Source organism: Coregonus lavaretus (genome assembly GCF_964263955.1).
Source record: "Coregonus lavaretus genome assembly, chromosome: 11".
NCBI classification, from domain to species: Eukaryota; Metazoa; Chordata; class Actinopteri; order Salmoniformes; family Salmonidae; genus Coregonus; species Coregonus lavaretus.
In genome coordinates this window covers 28,247,184-28,270,278 of record NC_139998.1, presented here as the reverse complement: position 1 = coordinate 28,270,278, position 23,095 = coordinate 28,247,184, and the positions used below count along the sequence as shown (strand labels likewise).

The 23,095-nt window shown below is 45.0% G+C and overlaps 1 protein-coding gene across 1 annotated transcript in view; it reads left to right on the top strand.

Moving 5' to 3' along the window:
- Window positions 1-20,414, top strand: part of LOC311137502 (protein piccolo-like) — a gene marked incomplete at both ends in the record, with an annotated part of 57,511 nt that extends 37,097 nt beyond the window's left edge. Inside the window, 5 exons of the mRNA XM_084172032.1 lie at window positions 3,919-4,057; window positions 4,619-4,686; window positions 12,460-12,603; window positions 13,036-13,181; window positions 20,271-20,414. Of these exons, the coding sequence (XP_084028158.1) occupies window positions 3,919-4,057; window positions 4,619-4,686; window positions 12,460-12,603; window positions 13,036-13,181; window positions 20,271-20,414 (641 nt within the window). The remainder of the gene's footprint in view (window positions 1-3,918; window positions 4,058-4,618; window positions 4,687-12,459; window positions 12,604-13,035; window positions 13,182-20,270) is intronic.
- Window positions 20,415-23,095: the final 2,681 nt, after the last annotated feature.

The following is a 23,095-nucleotide window of genomic DNA, read 5'->3' as shown; positions in this document are numbered from 1 at the left end:
TGGTGCGATTATTCGCAAATGGAAGAAACACAAAAGACTGTCAATCTCCCTCGGCCTGGGGCTCCATGCAGGATCTCACCTCGTGGAGTTGCAATGATCATGAGAATGATGAGGAATCAGCCCAGAACTACACAGGAGGATCTTGTCAATGATCTCAAGGCAGCTGGGACCATATTCACCAAGAAAACAATTGGTAACACACTACGCCGTGAAGGACTGAAATCCTGCAGCGCCCGCAAGGTCCCCCTGCTCAAGAAAGCACATATACAGGCCCGTCTGAAGTTTGCCAATGAACATCTGAATGATTCAGAGGAGAACTGGGTGAAAGTGTTGTGGTCAGATGAGACCAAAATGGAGCTCTTTGGCATCAACTCAACTCGCCGTGTTTGGAGGAGGAGGAATGCTGCCTATGACCCCAAGAACACCATCCCCACGTCAAACATGGAGGTGGAAACATTATGCTTTCGGGGTGTTTTTCTGCTAAGGGGACAGGACAACTTCACCGCATCAAAGGGACGATGGACGGGGCCATGTACCGTCAAATCTTGGGTGAGAACCTCCTTCCCTCAGCCAGGGTATCGAAAATGGGTCGTGGATTGGGTATTCCAGCATGACAATGACCCAAAACACACGGCCAAGGCAACAAAGGAGTGGCTCAAGAAGAAGCACATTAAGGTCCTGGAGTGGCCTAGCCAGTCTCCAGACCTTAATCCCATAGAAAATATGTGGAAGGAGCTGAAGGTTCGAGTTGCCAAATGTCAGCCTCGAAACCTTAATGACTTGGAGAAGATCTGCAAAGAGGAGTGGAACAAAATCCCTCCTGAGATGTGTGCAAACCTGGTGGCCAACTACAAGAAACGTCTGACCTCTGTGATTGCCAACAAGGGTTTTGCCACCAAGTACTAAGTCATGTTTTGCAGAGGGGTCAAATACTTATTTCCCTCATTAAAATGCAATCAATTTATAAAATGTTTGACATGCGTTTTTCTGGATTTTGTTGTTGTTATTCTGTCTCTCACTGTTCAAATAAACCTACCATTAAAATTATAGACTGATCATGTCTTTGTCAGTGGGCAAACGTACAAAATCAGCAGGGGATCAAATACTTTTTCCCCTCACTGTATATGTCTATCGCTAGCATGGTTTTTACTCTCCCCCAGTGTGATACTCTGTCCATCCTCCAGGTCTAGAAACCATGCTAAGGATAGCAAACACTCATTATTCAATCTATGGGCCCATCAGTCACTTCTTGACAGAGCTTGACCCCAGGTTGTGGCATGCAATCCCCCCGTCCTGGTGTTGGTTTGGTTCTCAGGACCACTCCCCCCAACAACTAAACAACTAACCTCTGGAGATTAGAAGAGGTCAAGCACCCGTAGGTGTGTGTGTGTGAGTGTGTGAGTGTGTGAGTGTGTGTGTGTGTGTGTGTGTGTGTGTGTGTGTGTGACCCCTAAGCTGGTCCAATGTAACAATACACACACCCTGAGATGTATAGTCTACCAGTACACTTCCCTCCCCACCCCGACATGATGAGATTGTAAATGCCACCTGACACTGACCAGACACACCAGGAAGTACAGACACAGCAGCATGGGGGTCAAAGGGCAACAGGAAACTGACTCTGCACTCACTGACCAATGAGAGTACAGACAGGAGTCAGCTGACCTTCAGGGGAACAGCAGTGTCTGGGGAAGGTGAGACAACAGGACAGGAGTGTAGATATTTTTAATCAAAAGAAGATCATATAACCTCACTAACCAAACTAAAGGCCATTCTCTCCTCTGCTCTCAATAAGGACCATACTACAACTTACTTATGATGTAAACCATTTAGAGCTTTGATAAATATATGTAAATAGTCAAATACTTCTCAATAGCTGCTTTGGTATTTATACTCTTGCATCAAAGAACCATACTGTATGTGCATTTTTACCACACCACACTGTCAAATATTCCTATTCATAATAAATGTACAAATCTATTCAAGTAATTACCATGACTATTATTTTATCATCACTCTTCTCTGTTTCTGAATTAGTATTATATTTATGTTACCCGTGCATTGCTTTTACATCAATGTTTATTCCTTGGTTTCCATGTTTCAATGTGTAATCTACGTATAATGCTTTAAAAGCACGTATGAGCCTTTATAATGACTTATAAGAACGCTTATATGTTTTGTCTCTCTATGCATAACATTTTCAACAGTCTCAAACCGGCATACATGCTCATGACAAGGTTTTATAGTGCCTATAGAAAATGTACACCCCTTGAACTTTTTTTCACATTTTGTTGTGTCAGTGCCTTTCCTGCATTTAAATAAGGACCCCCCCCCCCCCCCCCCCACGTATCTACACACCATACTTTGTGTGAAAAAATATAATAATTGGATAAGTCTCCACCCCCCTGAGGTAATAATTGGTGGAAGCACCTTTCGCAGCAATTAGAACTGTGAGTCTTTTGGGATAGGTCTCTACCAACTTTGCACACCTAGATTTGGCAATATTTGACCATTTTTCTTTACAAAACTGTTCAGGCTATGTCAAGTTCATGCCACAAATTATCAATTGGATTTAGGTTAGGGCTCTGACTGGGCCACTCAAGGACATTGACCTTTTTATTCCTTAGCCACTCCACTGTAGCTTTGGCTGTGTGCTTCAGGTCATTGTCATGCTGAAAGGTGAACTTCAATCCCAGTTTCAGCTTTCTTGCAGAGGGCAGCAGGTTTTCTTCAAGGACTTTTCTGTACATTGCTCCATTCATTTCCCCTTCTATCCTGATAAGTCCCTGACTATGAGAAACATCCCTATAACATGATGCTACCACCACCATGCTTCATATTAGGTATGGTGCTCTTTGGGTGATGTGCCATGTTGTGTTTGCGCCAAACGTAACACTTTGCATTTAGGCCAAAAAGTTCAATTTTTGTTTTGTCAGACCACAACACTTTTTGCCACATGGCTACAGACTCTACTTGCTCTGCCATCCAGTTTGGAGGGAAGGCCTGATCTAAGCAGGGTCTTGGTGGTGCCATACACCTTCCACTTCTTATTAATCATCTTGACCATGCTCCAAGGGATATTCAAGGCCTTTTGAAATATTTTCCACAACTTTGTCACAGAGTTATTTTAAAAGCTCCTTGGTGCTCATGGTTGAGTGTTTGCTTTGCAATTCACTACCCAGAAGAGGGAAGAGAGAGTAGAGTACAGTAGAGTATAACTGTATAAATCCCAACTTGGGAAATTGTTTTATTACAGCATGCATCATCAATGATTTACAATGACAGGACACGCAACAATGACCAACACACGATAAAAGACAAAACATATTAAGACATATAAATGCACATGCACCATAGTATCCCTAAAATAATAGTCTGATTCAAGTGCTGTTTTCTATCCTACTCTGGGGAAAAAAACTGTCAACCACATTTTCCAATAGGAAGACCTCAGTTACACTCATTAATCAATTACACTCATTAAAAAGCCTTATGGCTGTGGGTAAAAATTACAGTCTAAACCTCTCTGTGGAACATCTGGGCAGGGGGGACTATTTTAATTCCAGGCTATAAGGCATCAAAATGTGAAACGGGGTGTAGATTTTCTATAGGCACTGTACATAATAATGTATTCTAATATATGTTATAACCGCTAATGGGGATCCAAAAAAAACAATTTGACCACAAGGTATAGCTGCACAATTTGCATATACATCTAGTAATAACAATGTTTTATACTATGCTTATAGAATATTATGGACACACCTTATCAAGGTAGTAAAATGGATCTCACTTTCTCTCCCAATGTACACACACACACACACACACACACACGCGCACACACACAGACACACACACACATGCAGTCATTCTCTGCCCTTCCTCTCTCTCCCTCTGTCTCTTTCCCCCACCCCTCTGTAGGACCAGGCCACAGGTTGGGAGATGTGTCGGGGCCGGTGGTGTCCTCAGCCCCCAATCTGGTGGAGGGGTATGGGGGTCTGGATGGAGAAGGGGGGGCTGGCACAGGGGTCGACAGCGCCATTTTCCAGGTCCCACGCATGTGAGTAGATAGCCTGTTTGTGGGGGGTGTGTGTGTCTGTTTCCCAGTCTGCCCTGTACGGTGATTGTGCACGCCTGGTATCCAAACATGCATGGCTTGAGATGCGGCCACTGGTTGAGTGTGTGTAGCAAGCTACCTAGTTTAAATATCAACAGTAGTGACACAGCAGCTGCAGCATAATATTTTATTTACATCATCATCAATATTGTGTCTGGTTGGCTGAGAGCCTACACGTAGCAGAGCGAGGCAGAAAGAGAGGAGGAGAGGCTGCATCTACGACCCTCCAACCCAACTCCATCCCTTCTGTAATCAGGAGTTGCACATGTTTTTCAGGGCAGCAGCAACACAGGTAGTCTAGACTCTAGCTAACCACCATATACTAAAATATCCACACAAGCCACTAGCCAGCCAGCCATATACTGTATCATGAGTTAGAAGAGGGACTTTTTTCATTTTGAGCAGCTGCCCCCTGAAAGGTCTGTACACGGCCCTGGCATAGATGATCTATCACATACAACTTTGTTATCGGTGTTTCTAAATGAAATGTGTGTTCACCAACAGGGGGAAGACCATCCCCAACAGCACTGACAAGGCTAGAGGACTGCCACTCTCGCTATCAGACAATGAGGGTAAGACTGAACAGTGGGGAGAACAAGTATTTGATACACTGCCGATTTTGCAGGTTTTCCTACTTACAAAGCATGTAGAGGTCTGTAATTTTTATCATAGGTACACTTCAACTGTGAGAGATGGAATCTAAAACAACAATCCAGAAAATCACATTGTATGAATTTAAAGTAATTAATTTGCATTTTATTGCATGACATACAGTGGGGAAAAAAAGTATTTAGTCAGCCACCAATTGTGCAAGTTCTCCCACTTAAAAAGATGAGAGAGGCCTGTAATTTTCATCATAGGTACACGTCAACTATGACAGACAAAATGAGAAAAGAAATTCCAGAAAATCACATTGTAGGATTTTTAATGAATTTATTGGCAAATGATGGTGGAAAATAAGTATTTGGTCAATAACAAAAGTTTCTCAATACTTTGTTATATACCCTTTGTTGGCAATGACACAGGTCAAACGTTTTCTGTAAGTCTTCACAAGGTTTTCACACACTGTTGCTTGTATTTTGGCCCATTCCTCCATGCAGATCTCCTCTAGAGCAGTGATGTTTTGGGGCTGTCGCTGGGCAACACAGACTTTCAACTCCCTCCAAAGATTTTCTATGGGGTTGAGATCTGGAGACTGGCTAGGCCACTCCAGGACCTTGAAATGCTTCTTACGAAGCCACTCCTTTGTTGCCCGGGCGGTGTGTTTGGGATCATTGTCATGCTGAAAGACCCAGCCACGTTTCATCTTCAATGCCCTTGCTGATGGAAGGAGGTTTTCACTCAAAATCTCACGATACATGGCCCCATTCATTCTTTCCTTTACACGGATCAGTCGTCCTGGTCCCTTTGCAGAAAAACAGCCCAAAAGCATGATGTTTCCACCCCCATGCTTCACAGTAGGTATGGTGTTCTTTGGATGCAACTCAGCATTCTTTGTCCTCCAAACATGACGAGTTGAGTTTTTACCAAAAAGTTATATTATGGTTTCATCTGACCATATGACATTCTCCCAATCCTCTTCTGGATCATCCAAATGCACTTCAGACGGGCCTGGACATGTACTGGCTTAAGCAGGGGGACACGTCTCGCACTGCAGGATTTGAGTCCCTGGCGGCGTAGTGTGTTACTGATGGTAGGCTTTGTTACTTTGGTCCCAGCTCTCTGCAGGTCATTCACTAGGTCCCCCCGTGTGTTTCTGGGATTTTTGCTCACCGTTCTTGTGATCATTTTGACCCCACGGGGTGAGATCTTGCGTGGAGCCCCAGATTGAGGGAGATTATCAGTGGTCTTGTATGTCTTCCATTTCCTAATAATTGCTCCCACAGTTGATTTCTTCAAACCAAGCTGCTTACCTATTGCAGATTCAGTCTTCCCAGCCTGGTGCAAGTCTACAATTTTGTTTCTGGTGTCCTTTGACAGCTCTTTGGTCTTGGCCATTGTGGAGTTTGGAGTGTGACTGTTTGAGGTTGTGGACAGGTGTCTTTTATACTGATAACAAGTTCAAACAGGTGCCATTAATACAGGTAACGAGTGGAGGACAGAGGAGCCTCTTAAAGAAGAAGTTACAGGTCTGTGAGAGCCAGAAATCTTGCTTGTTTGTAGGTGACCAAATACTTATTTTCCACCATAATTTGCAAATAAATTCATTAAAAATCCTACAATGGGATTTTCTGGATTTTTTTTCCTCAATTTGTCTGTCATAGTTGACGTGTACCTATGATGAAAATTACAGGCCTCTCTCATCTTTTTAAGTGGGAGAACTTGCACAATTGGTGGCTGACTAAATACTTTTTTTCCCCACTGTAAGTATTTGATCACCTACCAACCAGTAAGAATTCCGGCTCTCACAGAACTGTTAGTTTTTCTTTAAGAAGCCCTCCTGTTCTCCACTCATTACCTGTATTAACTGCACCTGTTTGAACTCGTTACCTGTATAAAAGACACCTGTCCACACACTCAATCAAACAGACTCCAACCTCTCCACAATGGCCAAGACCAGAGAGCTGTGTAAGGACATCAGGGATCAAATTGTAGACCTGCACAAGGCTGGGATGGGCTACAGGACAATAGGCAAGCAGTTTGGTGAGAAGGCAACAACTGTTGGCGCAATTATTAGAAAATTGAAGAAATTCAAGATGACAGTCAATCACCCTCGGTCTGGGGCTCCATGCAAGATCAAGGGGCATCAATGATCATGAGGAAGGTGAGGGATCAGCCCAGAACTACACGGCAGGACCTGGTCAATGACCTGAAGAGAGCTGGCACCACAGTCTCAAAGAAAACCATTAGTAACACACTACGCCATCATGGATTAAAATCCTGCAGCGCACGCAAGGTACCCCTGCTCAAGCCACTGCGCTCCTGAGTGGCGCAGTGGTCTAAGGCACTGCATCGCAGTGCTAACTGTGCCACTAGAGATCCTGGTTCGAATCCAGGCTCTGTCGCAGCCGGCCGCGACCGGGAGACTCATGGGTGACGCACAATTGGCCCAGCGTTGTCCAGGGTAGGGGAGGGAATGGCCGGCAGGGATGTAGCTCAGTTGATAGAGCATGGCGTTTGCAACGCCAGGGTTGTGGGTTCGATTCCCACGGGGGGCCAGTATAAAAAAAATATGAATTCACTAACTGTAAGTCGCTCTGGATAAGAGCGTCTGCTAAATGACTAAAATGTAAATGTAAATGTCTGATGAGACAAAAATATAGCTTTTTGGTCTAAACTCCACTCGCCGTGTTTGGAGGAAGAAGAAGGATGAGTACAACCCCAAGAACACCATCCCAATCGTGAAGCATGGAGGTGGAAACATCATTCTTTGGGGATGCTTTTCTGTAAAGGGGACAGGACGACTGCACCGTATTGAGGGGAGGATGGATGGGGACATGTATCGCGAGATCTTGGCCAACAACCTCCTTCCCTCAGTAAGAGCATTGAAGATGGGTCGTGGCTGGGTCTTCCAGCATGACAATGACCCGAAACACACAGCCAGGGCAACTAAGGAGTGGCTCCGTAAGAAGCATCTCAAGGTCCTGGAGTGGCCTAGCCAGTCTCCAGACCTGAACCCAATAGAAAATCTTTGGAGGGAGCTGAAAGTCCATATTGCCCAGCGACAGCCCCGAAACCTGAAGGATCTGGAGAAGGTCTGTATGGAGGAGTGGGCCAAAATCCCTGCTGCAGTGCGTGCAAACCTGGTCAAGACCTACAGGAAACGTATGATCTCTGTAATTGCAAACAAAGGTTTCTGTACCAAATATTAAGTTCTGCTTTTCTGATGTATCAAATACTTATGTCATGCAATAAAATGCAAATTAATTACTTAAAAATCATACAATGTGATTTTCTGGACTTTTGTTTTAGATTCCGTCTCTCACAGTTGAAGTGTACCTATGATAAAAATTACAGACCTCTACATGCTTTGTAAGTAGGAAAACCTGCAAAATCGGCAGTGTATCAAATACTTGTTCTCCCCACTGTATGTGTGTGTGCATGTACTTGTTTTCCTACCTTATCAGGACCCCAATGTCCCAACAATTCACCCGAATGTCCTGACAAGGAATTGAAAACAATAACGTTTTTCATGTCCTGAATTTATTCAAATGCCATTTTAAGCTTAAGGTTTAGGGTTTTCCGGTTAGGGTTAGGTTTAAGGTTAGGTTTAGGGTTAGGATTTTTGGGGTTAAAGTTAGGGTAAGGTTAAGGGTTAAGGATAGAGTTAGGTTTAGGGAAAATAGGATTTTTAATAGTAAAAAAAGGTTACTACCCACAAAGTGCATAAATTTCATGAAAATAAAGCTGTGTGTGTGTGTCTCCCTATAAGCTTTGTCTTTACATGTGTACCATCTACTGGACAGAACAGGACATAACACCAACAGACTGCAATAGGCCTACCTCTAAATGCAAACCTGGTCCCCTTTACAGAAAGTAACTACAGTTGAAGTCGGAAGTTTACATACACCTTAGCCAAATACATTTAAACTCAGTTTTTCACAATTCCTGACCTTTAATCCTAGTAGGATCACCACTTTATTTTAAGACCCTACACCCAAATGAGGGCACTACGTTCATCCACCTCTGGCCTGCTAGCTCCCCTACCTCTACGGAAGCACAGTTCCCGCTCAGCCCAGTCAAAGCTATTCGCTGCTCTGGCACCCCAATAGTGGAACAAGCTCCCCCATGACGCCAGGACAGTGGAGTCACTGACCACCTTCCGGAGACACTTGAAACCCTACCTCTTTAAGGAATACCTGGAATAGTATAAAGTAATCCTCCTTCCCCCACCCCCCATTTAAAAAAAAGAATTTTAAAAAAGGTGGTTGTCCCACTGGCTATCATAAGTTGACTGCACCAATTTGTAAGTCGCTTTGGATAAGAGCGTCTGCTAAATGATGCAAGTGTAAATATAAGAATGTTAAATGTCAGAATAATAGTAGAGATAATGATTTATTTCCAGCTTTTATTTCTTTCATCACATTCCCAGTGGGTCAGAAGTTTACATACACTCAATTAGTATTCGGTAGCATTGCCTTTAAATTGTTTCACTTGGGTCAACCATTTCGGGTAGCCTTCCACAAGTTTCCCACAATAAGTTGGGTGAATTTTGTCCCATTCCTCCTGTCAGAGCTGGTGTAACTGAGTCAGGTTTGTAGGCCTCCTTGCTCGCACATGCTTTTTCAGTTCTGCCCACAAATTTTCTATAGGATTGAGGTCAGGGCTTTGTGATGGTGTCACGTACGTTAAGAGACGGGTCGGAACAAGGTGCAGCGTGAAAGGCGTACATGTTTATTTAACTAATAAACACACGACACAGTAACCAAATAACAAACTTAACCGTGACAGTCCAAAGGGCTAACACACAAGCCTACACAGGAACACGACAAGATCCCACAACACAGGCAGGAAAACTGGCTGCCTAAGTATGATCCCCAATCAGAGACAACGAGCGACAGCTGCCTCTGATTGGGAACCACACCCGGCCAAACATAAAAATACAAACCTAGAATATTCACACCCTGACCAAACTAGCTAGAGTTCTATATGCCAGGGCGTGACAGTACCCCCCCCCCCCCCCCCCACCATAGGTGCGGACTCCGGCCGCACAAACCTGACTGAATAGGGGAGGGTCCGGGTGGGCTTCCAGCCTCGGGGGCGGCTCCGGCGTGGAGCCGCTGACCGGAGCTGGCTTGGGCACCGGTGGGGCGGACTGCTCTGGCTCCGGAGTGGAGCTGCTGACCGGAGCTGGACTGGGCACCGGTGGAGCAACCGACCGGAGCTGGATCAGGCACCGGTGGAGCGGACTGCTCTGGCTCCAGAGTGGAGCCGCTGACCGGAGCTGGATCAGGCACCGGTGGAGCGGACTGCTCTGGCTCCGGAGTGGAGCCGCTGACCGGTGCCGGACCAGGCACCGGTGGAACGTGCACGGGCCGTGCCGGACTGGCGACGCGCACCACTGGCTTGGTGCGAGGAGCAGGAACAGGCCGGGCCGGACTGGCGACGCGCACCACCGGCTTGGTGCGAGGAGCAGGAACAGGCCGGGCCGGACTGGGAACACGCACCACTGGCTTGGTGCGAGGAGCAGGAACAAGCCGGACCGGACTGGCGACGCGCACCACTGGCTTGTTGCGAGGAGCAGGAACAGGCCGGGCCGGACTGGCGACGCGCACCACTGGCTTGGTGCGGGGAGCAGGTACGGGGCGTACCGGACTGGGAACCGACGCTGGAGGTCTATGACTGTCTCCGTCCTTTACACTCCGCGCTCCGTCCTCCTCCTGTGAGGACTCCTCCTTGAGCCCCCACGAGTGCAGTGGTCGGGGCTCCTCTCTGTCGCTCCCCGACCACCCTTTTAGCCCCCCCCCAACATTTTCTTGGGGCTTTCTCTCCTTCTCCACCCTGATCCCTTTCAGGGCCTCCATCTGCCTTGCCAGATCCTCTCTTATCTCCCGCCAAGTCCATACTATCTGCTCCTCCTGGGCACGCTGCTTGGTCCATTGGTGGTGGGATCTTCTGTCACGTACGTTAAGAGATGGGTCGGACCAAGGTGCAGCGTGAAAGGTGTAAATTTTTATTTAACTAATAAACACACGATACAGTAACCAAAATAACAAACTTAACCGTGACGGTCCAAAGGGCTAACACACAAGCCTACACAGGGAAAACAACAATATCCCACAACACAGGCAGGAAAACTGGCTGCCTAAGTATGATCCCCAATCAGAGACAACGAGCGACAGCTGCCTCTGATTGGGAACCACACCCGGCCAAACATAGAAATACAAACCTAGAATATTCACACCCTGACCAAACTAGCTAGAGTTCTATAGGCCAGGGCGTGACAGATGGCCACTCCAATACCTTGACTTCGTTATCCTTAAGCCATTTTGCCACAACTTTGGAAATATGCTTGGGGTCATTGTCCATTTGGAAAACCCATTTGCGACCAAGCTTTAACTTCCTGACTGATGTCTTGAGATGTTGCGTCAGTATATCCACATAATTTTCCTTCCTCATGATGCCATCTATTTTGTGAAGTGCACCAGTCCCTCCAGCAGCAAAGCACCCCCACAGTAAACATAACGATGGTCATTATGGCCAAACAGTTCTATTTTTGTTTCATCAGACCAGAGGACATTTTTCCAAAAAGTAAGGTCTTTGTCCCTATGTGCAGTTTCAAACTGTAGTCTGGCTTTTTTATGGCGGTTTTGGAGCAGTGGCTTCTTCCTTGCTGAGCGGCCTTTCAGGTTATGTCGATATAGGACTCGTTTTACTGTGGATATAGATACTTTTGTACCTGTTTCTTCCAGAATCTTCACAAGGTCCTTTGCTGTTGTTCTGGGATTGATTTGCACTTTTCGCAACAAAGTACGTTCATCTCTAGGAGACAGAACGCGTCTCCTTCCTGAACGGTATGACGGCTGAATGGTCCCATGGTGTTTATACTTGCGTACTATTGTTTGTACAGATGAACGTGGTACCTTCAGGCGTTTGGAAATTGCTCCCAAGGATGAACCAGACTTGTGGAGGTCTACAATTTTTTTTCCTGATTTCTTTTGATTTTCCCATGATGTCAAGCAAAGAGGCACTGAGTTTGAAGGTAGGCCTTGAAATACATCCACAGGTACACCTCCAATTGACTCAAATGATGTCAATTAGCCTATCAGATGCTTCTAAAGCCATTGCATCATTTTCTGGAATTTTCCAAGCTGTTTAAAGGACAGTCAACTTAGTGTATGTAAACTTCTGACCCACTGGAATTGTGATACAGTGAATTTATAAGTGAAATAATCTGTCTGTAAACAATTGTTGGAAAAATTACTTGTGTCATGCACAAAGTAGATGTCCTAACCGACTTGCCAAAACTATAGTTTGTTAACAAGAAATTTGTGGAGTGGTTGAAAAACGAGTTTGAATGACTCCAACCTAAGTGTATGTAATCTTCCGACTTCAACTGTATCTCTCTCTGTGTCATAACTATATCTAGGATTCAGATAGCTCAGGTGTCATGTTTGCTCCTCTCCGGAGAGTAGGAACTGGAGAGAGGAGAGTCCTGCCCTGGGTCCATTTTGGTGCAGTGTGTCAGTGTTGAATCATTTACAGCAGCAGAGAGGGAGGGTGTGTGTGTCTCACCATTACTGTGTCTGTCTGTCTCTCTTTCTCTCTCTCCCCCCTCCTTCCCTTCTCCTCTCCTCTCCCTCTCCTCCCCCCCTTGCCTCACTCCTCCTTCTCACCTCCTCCTCCTCCCTCCCCTTCCCTCCTCCCCCTCTCCCCTCCTACTCTCTCTCCTCCTTCTAACCCAGGGGGTGGGGGTAAGACCCAGATGATGGGGGAGATCAAGGTGGCCCTGAAGAAGGAGGTGAAACAAGAGGGAGACCAGCTGGTCCTGGAGGTCCTACAGTGTAGAAACATCACTTACAAGTTCAAGAGCCCAGACCACCTACCAGGTAACTGTGTGTGTGTGTGTGTGTGTGTGTGTGTGTGTGTGTGTGTGTGTGTGGACATGTTTAACTATTCTTGTGGGGACCAGAAGTCCCCACAAGAATAGTAAACAAACATAAATTGGACCATCTGGGGACATTTTGTCAGTTTAGGGGGTTTAGGGTTAAGGTTAGAATTAGTGTTAGTGTTAGGCTTAGAATTACGTTAAGGGATAGGTTTAGGGTTAGGGATAAGGTTACGTTTTTGGGTTAGGGTTAGGGTAAGAGTACGGGTTAGGGTTAGGGGTTAAGGAAAATGGGATTTTGAATGGGACTGAATTGTGTGTCCCTACAAGGTTAGCATTAGAAGGCTGTGTGTGTGAGCGAGCATGCGCCTGTGCATGTCTGTCTGTCTGCCTCACTGACTGTCTGACCGTCTGACTGTGTGTCTGTCTGTAGATCTCTATGTGAAGCTGTACGTGGTGAACGTGGCGACTCAGAAGAGGATCATCAAGAAGAAGACCAGAGTGTGTCGTCACGACAGAGAACCCTCCTTCAACGAGACCTTTAGGTTCAGCCTCAACCCCACCGGACACTCCCTGCAGGTAACAAACACATGTCTAATAGACCCTGTGTTTATTTTACTCTGGTTGCCTGCTTCATTCAGACTGTTAATTGTTCTAACAGGCTCCTGTGTGTGTGTGTGTGTGTGTGTGTGTGTCAAGTCCTCCTCTTGTTCACCATCCAAAGGACACAGGGACAACTCAAATTTCCGACTCAATCTTTTTTATTTTTAGTTTGCTTTCAGTTGATTGGTCTGTCCAGTAAATTAGCCAGTAAATTAGGTTGTAAACCTTTAAAGACAGAACAAAAAGTTACCATTTTAATTAAACATTTTAATGAACTTAAATTAGTTTAAACATTTAAATAAACATTCTAAATAACTTTTTGGTCAGCCAACATCTCCAACAGCAACATTTCGCTCTTTGGTGTGCCATTTGTTCCTTATGAACAGATTAGGTCCAGCCAATTGGCTCCACTTCTTCCAGAAATGGCTTAACTCTGCTTGAATATGTTTAAGTATTTTGTAAGGGTAGCCATCAAACTGGAAATCTCCAGGGTCTCCCTTTGGATTGGTACGTCCTAAAAGCAGAGAATTCGGGGTGATGTACTCTACACAGTCTTCTCTGCTTTGAGTTCTTGCATCGATGGGTCTCTCATTAGCAAGGTTGGCTGCCATGAAGAGAAAAGTTTGGAATTCTCCCCACGTGAAAACACCATCTCCACCAAGGTTGCTCAACGCCCACTTCACTACTTTGACAGCTGCCTCTGCGGCACCATTCCTATGGGGAGAGTCTGCAGGGTGGATCTTCCATGACCATTCTGTACCATGCTTGGCAGCTGTGTCTTCAAGTTCAGACTTGTTTAGTTGGTTAAGGAATTTTTTAAGTGCGGGTTTGGCTCCCACAAAGTTAGTGCCAGGGTCTGACCAGAGTTTCCTGGGGTGTCCTCTCAGTGAAGTGAACCTTTGATAGGCTAGCAGGAATCCTTCAGATGACATGTAACTCACCACTTCAGTATGTATGGCTCGGGAAGCCATGCAGCAGAAGACTATTCCCCATACTTTGAGTCTAGTTCTCTTCTTGACCTCATCTTTCACTTCATAAGGGCTGAACAGGTCCATGGTGGTGAATTCAAAAGGTGCAGCTGGGCCTGTTCGCTCTAGAGGCAGGTCAGCCATGATTTGTTGACACTGTTTTGCCTTGTTTTTCCTGCAGACCACACAGCTGTCAACCATTTTCTTGGCAAGTCTACGGCCTTTTATTACCCAGGCTTTCTTCCTCATCCGGAGAAGGGTTCCCGCCACTCCCTCGTGGTTTGCTTTGTGGGATTCTTGTGCCAGCAGTGTAGACACCCATGCTTTAAAGGGTAAAACTGGCACTGCTGTCTTATCTTCGTTGAATGTCTGAATTCTGCCTCCACAAACTAGCAGCCCAGAGTTCACATCTTTGTACACTGTCAGTCTGCTTAGAGTTGTGTCTGAAAAATCTGTACCTTCTTGAGCTGCGAGGAAAAGGTCTTTGAGTGCATCTTCATGTTCTTTGACAATCAGCACAGCTTGCTTGGGTGATCTTACCTCCCTCTTTGCCTGTTTAGGGGCCCGGCCCTTCCTCTTCAGCCACTGCTTGGCTGCTAGACAAACCCAGGCAACGACTCTCACCAGTTTGGACAGGCTACTGAATCTTCTTACTTCCACAAGATCTTTAACCCAGCCAGTGGGCTTCCTTCTAAGAAGAGTTGGGTTTACCACAGGTATTCCCTCTTGAGTTTCACTCTTTGGACTTTCCTGAGTGCCTTGTAGGTCTTCTTTCTGCTGACTACTTCTTGCTTGAGCTCTTGTTAATGCACCTGAGAATGCCTTCCTCTGGAGCTTGTTTACACTCTCCCTGGCATGAGCTGCAACCTCTCCAGCTGATTTTATAGGCCACTCCTCCACTGGCCACTTTAGGAACTCTGGTCCATTTTGCCATGTGGAATTCTCCTTCAAATCTTGTTATGATGTCAGCTATGTTTAGATCCCCACGGATCCACCACCAGTCTTGCACTTGTCCAGCCTTCTGGATTTCACCCACTCTATTTGCAAAGAAGGTTTTGTACCCATAACTGACTCTTTGAATGGCTCCCAAGACCGTTTGACTGTCAAGTAGATGGAACCATCTCTCGATCTTCATTCGAGCATGCTTTTCCACATACTTCCTGATCCTGGCTGCGAAGACAGCACCACAGATCTCAGCTCTTACAGCTTCTCCCTTCTGATCCAGGGGTGTCAGCTTGGCTTTTGATTCAACGAATCGAACTTTAGTGCCTTGACTTGTCTCCCATCTTAAGTACATCACAGCTCCATAGGTCTTGTCACTTCCATCAGAGAATGTGATGCCCCAAGGTTTCCCTTCCCAGCCAGCTGGTGTGAGGCTCCTGTGGAATTTCACCTCTCCAAGCTGCACATATTCTTCAAAAAGCTGGATGGCTTCTTCTCTGAGGCTTTCTGAGAGAGGTTGGTCCCAGGTTTCTTGGGTTAGTTTCCCACCCCCTCCCTCTTGGAATGCTTTTCGAACAAGAATTGCTCCCTTCTGTTTGGCAGGTGTAACTAAGCCAATTGGGTCGTACAGTCCAGCCACTTGGCTTAAGAGAGGCCTCCTAGTCAGTGGGTTAGGTGTCTCAGTTTTCACCTCCTCCTTGAGAAGATTTTTTCCAACTCTCATCTTCTTTTTCCTTTTGGAAAAGTTAACTGAGGTTAACATGTAGAGCTTGTCTTCATCCATTTGGTAGCCGATACCCAAGGCTTTGTTGTCTTCGTCCCTCATTTAATTTGGAAGAATTAAGGTTTTACTTTGTGTCTTTGTTCGAACCTCCATCTCCATTCCTTGCCTCCCACTTTGCCCTGACCGGACCCATGGTTTGAGGAAGAACCCTCCAGCTTTCAAGATCTCTTCGACATTTGCTGTGATTTTGTCAAGTTTATTCAGGTCATTTTGGGAGGTTAAGAGGTCATCCACATAACTGTCCTCTTCAATGACTCTGCGCTCATCCTCCAAGTGAAGAAATTTGGGCAGGCGTGCTGTTTCCCTCATAGCCAACTGAGCAATGCAACCAGCAGGTCTGTCCCCAATGTTGACTCTGGTTATTGCATATTCACTTATCTCTTCATCTGGGCTGTCCCTCCAGAGGAACCTGTGAAGATGCATCTCACGCTCCTCCAGCCATACAGAGTTGTACATCTTTTTGATGTCTTCTAGAGATGCATACGTCCCTTCTCTGAACCTCAGCAAGACAGCTCTTATAGGGTTGAGAACGTCTGGTCCCTTCAGAAGAAGATCATTCATACCCACGCCTTTGTATTTCTGGCTACTATTCCATACAATACGAACCAGTGTGTGTGTGTGTGTGTGTGTGTGTGTGTGTGTGTGTGTGTGTGTGTGTGTAATACGTGTAATACTTGTACTTTTCACACACTGTCAGGAGAATTTTGTTATCTCAATGGTTGAAGTCAACTACTTCTTAAATCTTTGAATAATTCCCAGAGGTGTAAATCTCTATTTTAAATACATTAAACAAAGACCCCTTATTGCAATGGTCAGTAGGTTTATTCATTGAGAGCGCTCTGAAAATCATACAATGCACGTTTTTTATACCTCTACTACGCCCCTAAGTGGGCCAATGAGAAAGCTCCTAGCCCATATTTAGGCAATTGTCACATTTCTCTGTAAGCTTGCACAGCAACCCAGTTGTCTCTTCCTGTACCTTAACATATACTCCGTTGCTGGGCAGATATGGATCTTATACAGGCACATACGGTGGGGACATGCTTCTCAGTGTCTAGTTTCACATCCTGTTTTCTGTTATCTTTCCGCTTGCATAGATCTAAAGATAAGCCAAAGCCCTTGTTTTACTTCTAACTAAGTTTAACACATTAGTCTTAATACATTTCACAAAGTGGAGTGTAATAATTAGTCATTACCAATTCTTCTATCACACACACGCACTTACATTTTTGTTTTACTATCCCAGAGGGGACCAAACAATTGATTCCCATTCAAAATCTTAAAACCTAACTCCTAAACCTAACCCCTAACCCTAATTCTAACCCTAATCCTAATTGTAACACTAAACCTAACCCCTAAACCTAAAATAGCCTTTTTCCTAATTTGTCTGAATTTTCCTTGTTTTACTATCCTTGTGAGGACTTCTGGTCCCCACAAGGATAGTAAAACCAAACACACACACACGCTGGATACCCACTACAAGTATGTCCTGGACACCATATGTGAATTGATTGCCCCCCATTTATCCTCAGAGTTCGTACTGCTTGGTGACCTAAATTGGGATATGCTTAATACCCCGGCCATCCTACAATCCAAACTAGATGCCCTCAATCTCACGCAAATTATCAACGAACCTACCAGGTACAACCCTAAATCCGTAACCATGGGTACCCTCATAGATATCATCCTGACTAACTTACCCTCTAAATACACCTCCGCTGTCTTCAACCAGGATCTCAGCGATCACTGCCTTATTGCCTGCGTCCGTAACGTGTCCGCGGTCAAACGACCACCCCTCATCACTGTCAAACGCTCCCTAAAACACTTTAGCGAGCAGGCCTTCCTAATTGACCTGGCCCAGGTATCCTGGATGGATATAGATCTCATTCCGTCAGTAGAGGATGCCTGGTTGTTCTTTAAAAGTAATTTCCTCTCAATCTTAAATAAACATGCCCCATTCAAAAAATACAGAACTAAGAACAGATATAGCCCCTGGTTCTCCTCAGACTTGACTGCCCTTGACCAGCACAAAAACATCCTGTGGCGTACTGCATTAGCATCAAATAGCCCCCGCGATATGCAACTTTTCAGGGAAGTTAGGAACCAATATACACAAGCAGTCAGGAAAGCAAAGGCTAACTTTTTCAAACAGAAATTTGCATCCTGTAGCACTAACTCCAAAAAGTTTTGGGACACTGTAAAGTCCATGGAGAATAAGAGCACTTCCTCCCAGCTGCCCACTGCACTGAGGCTAGGAAACACTATCATCACCGATAAATCTACAATAATCGAGAATTTCAACAAGCATTTTGCTACGGCTGGCCATGCTTTCCACCTGGCTACCACTACCCCGGCCACCAACTCTGCACCCTCCGCTGCAACTTGCCCATGCCCCCCCCCCCGCTTCTCCTTCACACAAATTCAGACAGCTGATGTTCTGAAAGAGCTGCAAAATCTGGACCCCTACAAATCAGCTGGGCTAGACAATCTGGACCCTTTCTTTCTAAAACTAGCCGCCAAAATTGTCGCAACCCCTATTACTAGTCTGTTCAAACTCTCTTTCGTAACGTCTGAGATCCCCAGAGATTGGAAAGCTGCCGCGGTCATCCCCCTCTTCAAAGGGGGTGACACTCTAGATCCAAACTGTTACAGACCTATATCCATCCTGCCCTGCCTTTCGAAAGTATTTGAAAGCCAAGTTAACAAACAGATCACCGACCATTTCAAATCCCACCGTACCTTCTCCGCTATGCAATCCGGTTTCCGAGCTGGTCATGGGTGCACTTCAGCCACGCTCAAGGTCCTAAACGATATTATAACCGCGATAGATAATAGACAGTACTGTGCAGCCGTCTTCATCGACCTGGCCAAGGCTTTCGACTCTGTCAACCACCGCATTCTTATTGGCAGACTAAATAGCCTTGGTTTCTCAAATGACTGCCTCACCTGGTTCACCAACTACTTCTCAGATAGAGTTCAGTGTGTCAAATCGGAGGGCCTGTTGTCTGGACCTATGGCAGTCTCTATGGGGGTGCCACAGGGTTCAATTCTTGGGCCGACTCTTTTCTCCGTGTATATCAATGATGTCGCTCTTGCTGCTGGTGACTCTCAGATCCACCTCTACGCAGACGACACCATTTTGTATACATCTGGCCCTTCATTGGACACTGTGTTAACAAACCTCCAAACGAGCTTCAATGCCATACAACACTCCTTCAGTAGCCTCCAACTGCTCTTAAACACTAGTAAAACTAAATCCATGCTCTTCAATCGAACGCTGCTGGCACCCGCCCACCCGACTAGAATCACCACTCTCGACGGGTCTGACCTAGAGTATGTGGACAACTACAAATACCTAGGTGTCTGGTTAGACTGTAAACTCTCCTTCTAGACTCACATTAAGAATCTCCAATCCAAAGTTAAATCTAGAATCGGCTTCCTATTTCGCAACAAAGCCTCCTTCACTCATGCTGCCAAACATGCCCTCGTAAAACGGACTATCCTACCGATCCTTGACTTCGGCGATGTCATTTACAAAATAGCCTCCAACACTCTACTCAGCAAATTGGATGTAGTCTATCACAGTGCCATCCGTTTTGTCTCCAAAGCCCCATACACTACCCACCACTGTGACCTGTACGCTCTTGTTGGCTGGTCCTCACTACATGTTCGTCGTCAAACCCACTGGCTCCAGGCCATCTATAAATCACTGCTAGGCAAATCCCCACCTTATCTTAGCTCATTGGTCACCATAGCAGCACCCACCCGTAGTCTGCGCTCCAGCAGGTATATCTCACTGGTCATTCCCAAAGCCAACACCTCCTTTGGCCGCCATTCCTTCCAGTTCTCTGCTGCCAATGACTGGAACGAATTGCAAAAGTCTCTGAAGCTGGAGACTCTTATCTCCCTCACTAACTTTAAGCATCAGTTGTCAGAGCACCTTACCGATCACTGCACCTGTACACAGCCCATCTGAAATTAGCCCACCCAACTACCTCATCCCTATATTGTTATTTATTTTGCTCTTTTGCACCCCAGTATCTCTATTTGCACATAATCTCTTGCACATCTAGCATTCCAGTGTTAATACTAATTGTAATTATTTTGCACTATAGCCTATTTATTGCCTTACCTCCATAACTTGCTACATTTGCACACGCTGTATATATATTTTCTGTTGTATTTTTGTTGACTTTATGTTTTTTTACCCCATATGTAACTCTGTGTTGTTGTTTTTATCGCACTACTATGCTTTATCTTGGCCAGGTCGCAGTTGTAAATGAGAACTTGTTCTCAACTGGCTTACCTGGTTAAATAAAGGTGAAATAAAAAAATATAAAAATAAATGTGTGTGTTCTCTTCTGTCCCTAGTTGTTCCTGGTGTCTAACGGGGGTAAGTTTATGAAGAAGACCCTGATAGGAGAGGCCTACATCTGGCTGGACAAGGTGGACATGAGGAAGAGGGTGGTCAGCTGGCACAAGCTGCTGGTCAATTCCACACACAACCAGTCCTAAGAGTTCAACTTGAGGGCACAGAGAGGTCAACCAGAGGTCAGTGAAGGTCAATGAATAGTCTTGGTCAATGGTCAATGCTTGTTCTTAGTCAAGAAGAGGAGGAGGAAAAAGAGGAAAAGGGATGTGAGTTGCGTTACAGAGTGCCCTGCATCTCCTTTGTGTTATTTTATATGGAAAGAAGAGATCAAGGAAGGAGAGGAATGAATGAAGGAATGAAGGAAGGAAGGAAGGAAGGAAGGAAGGAAGGAAGGAAGGAAGGAAGGAAGGAAGGAAGGAAGGAAGGAAGGAAGGAAGGAAGGAAGGAAGGAAGGAAGGAAGGAAGGAAGGAAGGAAGGAAGGAAGGAAGGAAGGAAGGAAGGAAGGAGGCCTATTCCCTCACACTGCCATACATGGAATGTACCCTGATTCTTTATTGGATAGTAACAGCCAGAGACTCTACCCTGATTTCTGATTGGACCAAAGATTCAGAGACTGTACCCGGATTGGATAGAGACTGCCAGCACACACACACACACACACAGAGGAATGAAGAAGTCCCCTTATCTGCTGTCAGAGGACACACACATCTCACCATCTCCCAGCTCACTGCTGGACATGTCGGATGCAAAACCTGACGTCAATCAGGACTGTGCAGCAATACCACAGAGTAGTTACCATGCCAGAACTACTCCTTTCTGTTCTGTCTGGATCTGATGCTGTTGTCTATGGTTTATCATAGCCTCCTCATTAAGATCTTTGTGATTGATCTGTCAATCTGTCAATCAGTCAGTCAGTGGGGTGCAAATTAATGTATTTGTTTGTTTTTTGTCCTGGGCTGCTTGACAAAGTATATAATGTTTGTTGTATGATACTATTTGTGTAATGTAAAAAAAAAAGAAGGTTTTATGTACATTGTAAATCTGTGGTTGATATTGCAGTAACTGAAGCTGACCATTATCGGAACACTTCAGTCCAGTAGGTGGCGGTAATACACCATTACAGTTTGTTGTCAACTGCCATGAAACTCCAACTAGACCTTACCTGGACAAATGTTAATGTACATTCAGATGTAGATAGATATATGTCCGATTATTAATCATATCAAAGACACAGTGTACAGAGAAATGTTATTTATGAACATACAGAGTTTATAATAATAACACATACAGATATTACAGATGATGCGAGGGGTCTCCTCATGTACAGTTTATTCTAAAGACTAAATGTACTCTGTACAGAAGAGGATGGAAGGAGCACAGACAATCCAATCACTTTAGCTCTGGTGTTATGCAGTTATACTGGGTGTTATGCAGTGGAAAATGTAGTTCAAATGGTGAATGTGGAACTCGTTTTACAACTGAGACATTAGAGAGGAGAACTACTACATGGATATCCCTCCTCTTACAGGCAGTGAGAAGAGAACAGATAGAAAGGGGATGTCAGGTCCCTTCCCCTTCAAACTCATGCCTGTCTGATATGTTGTGTCGTGACAGAGTTTGAACCAACAGCCACCATTGTATTGTATAGACAAAGGCAAAGACATCTCCTGAACAGCATCTACCCTCCCCTATTATGTCCTGAATGTTACTCACTGAGGAAGATCATATGATTTTACTGGACCCTTCTGACTTGATATTTTTGTGTTGTCTTTCACACACGTGACTGGAGGCTTAAACAATAGTTTTGGTTTGAGAGAGAAACCTGGATTGCTGGCCACTTTGCGCAACCTGCAGTCGGACAGAGGGATGTGTAGCGTCTCTCTGGTGAAGTGATCTGCTCCCCTGTCTGGGCTGCTCACCTGTTCTATGTCAAAGCAACTGATAAACACACCTGTCATCTCGGTGTGTGCCATCACAGTCTGGTTCTGTATGCTGTGTGTGTGTTAATGTTGTCACACATGGTCTATGTTTCCTCTCAAAGATTAGCGTAAAAAAAGTGTGAACTGTTCTTTTAAAAAGCAATGTGTTGTTTGTTTAACAGAACACCCAACATCATGCTGTACACAGTACACTGTAAATTGTATACTGTGCTGTCGGTGTCAGTGTAAGTGGAGGTAATGCAACAACACAGTGAACCAGCCTGTGTCACTGCCTCTGCTCAATGCTCCAAGTCATTACCTATGGCCCAGTCATCACATAAGGCCAGGACATGCTGATACACACTTATATACAGTATAGGCCTATGTTACTGTCAGTCATCACTATAGTAGCCTGGTTGTCGTCTCTGTTCAGCTATTACATTCTACTCCTTGTACTCCGTGTCTTTGGCAAATGACAGGAGTGGCAAGGAGTGGAATATTAGCTAAAAAGACTGGTACCCAGACTATTAATATGGTGCATCATAGTGAACAACATCATCAGGTGACCCAACAGACCTAGTACCCTCAACCCAAATGCCAGTGTCTAGGCATATCACTGAGGAACTAGGGGTGACAGATGCAATTTCCTAATACATAAAGTCCATATCAGAGGCTCGAAATGCAGACACTGAGTCAAGATGTCAGAATGTTCATAAGACAAAAAATAAACATGATTTTAAAGAAAGGTAAAAAGGTTTTAAAGAAAATATATTGTCGTGCCAACCTTATTTTGTATGCAAACCCATTGGTTCTGTTGAAGTAATTCTATGCAAAATATACTTTTTGTTTGAATGCATTTTCTTAACATGTAATATCAGTGAACATTGCATCTGAAAATATGTAT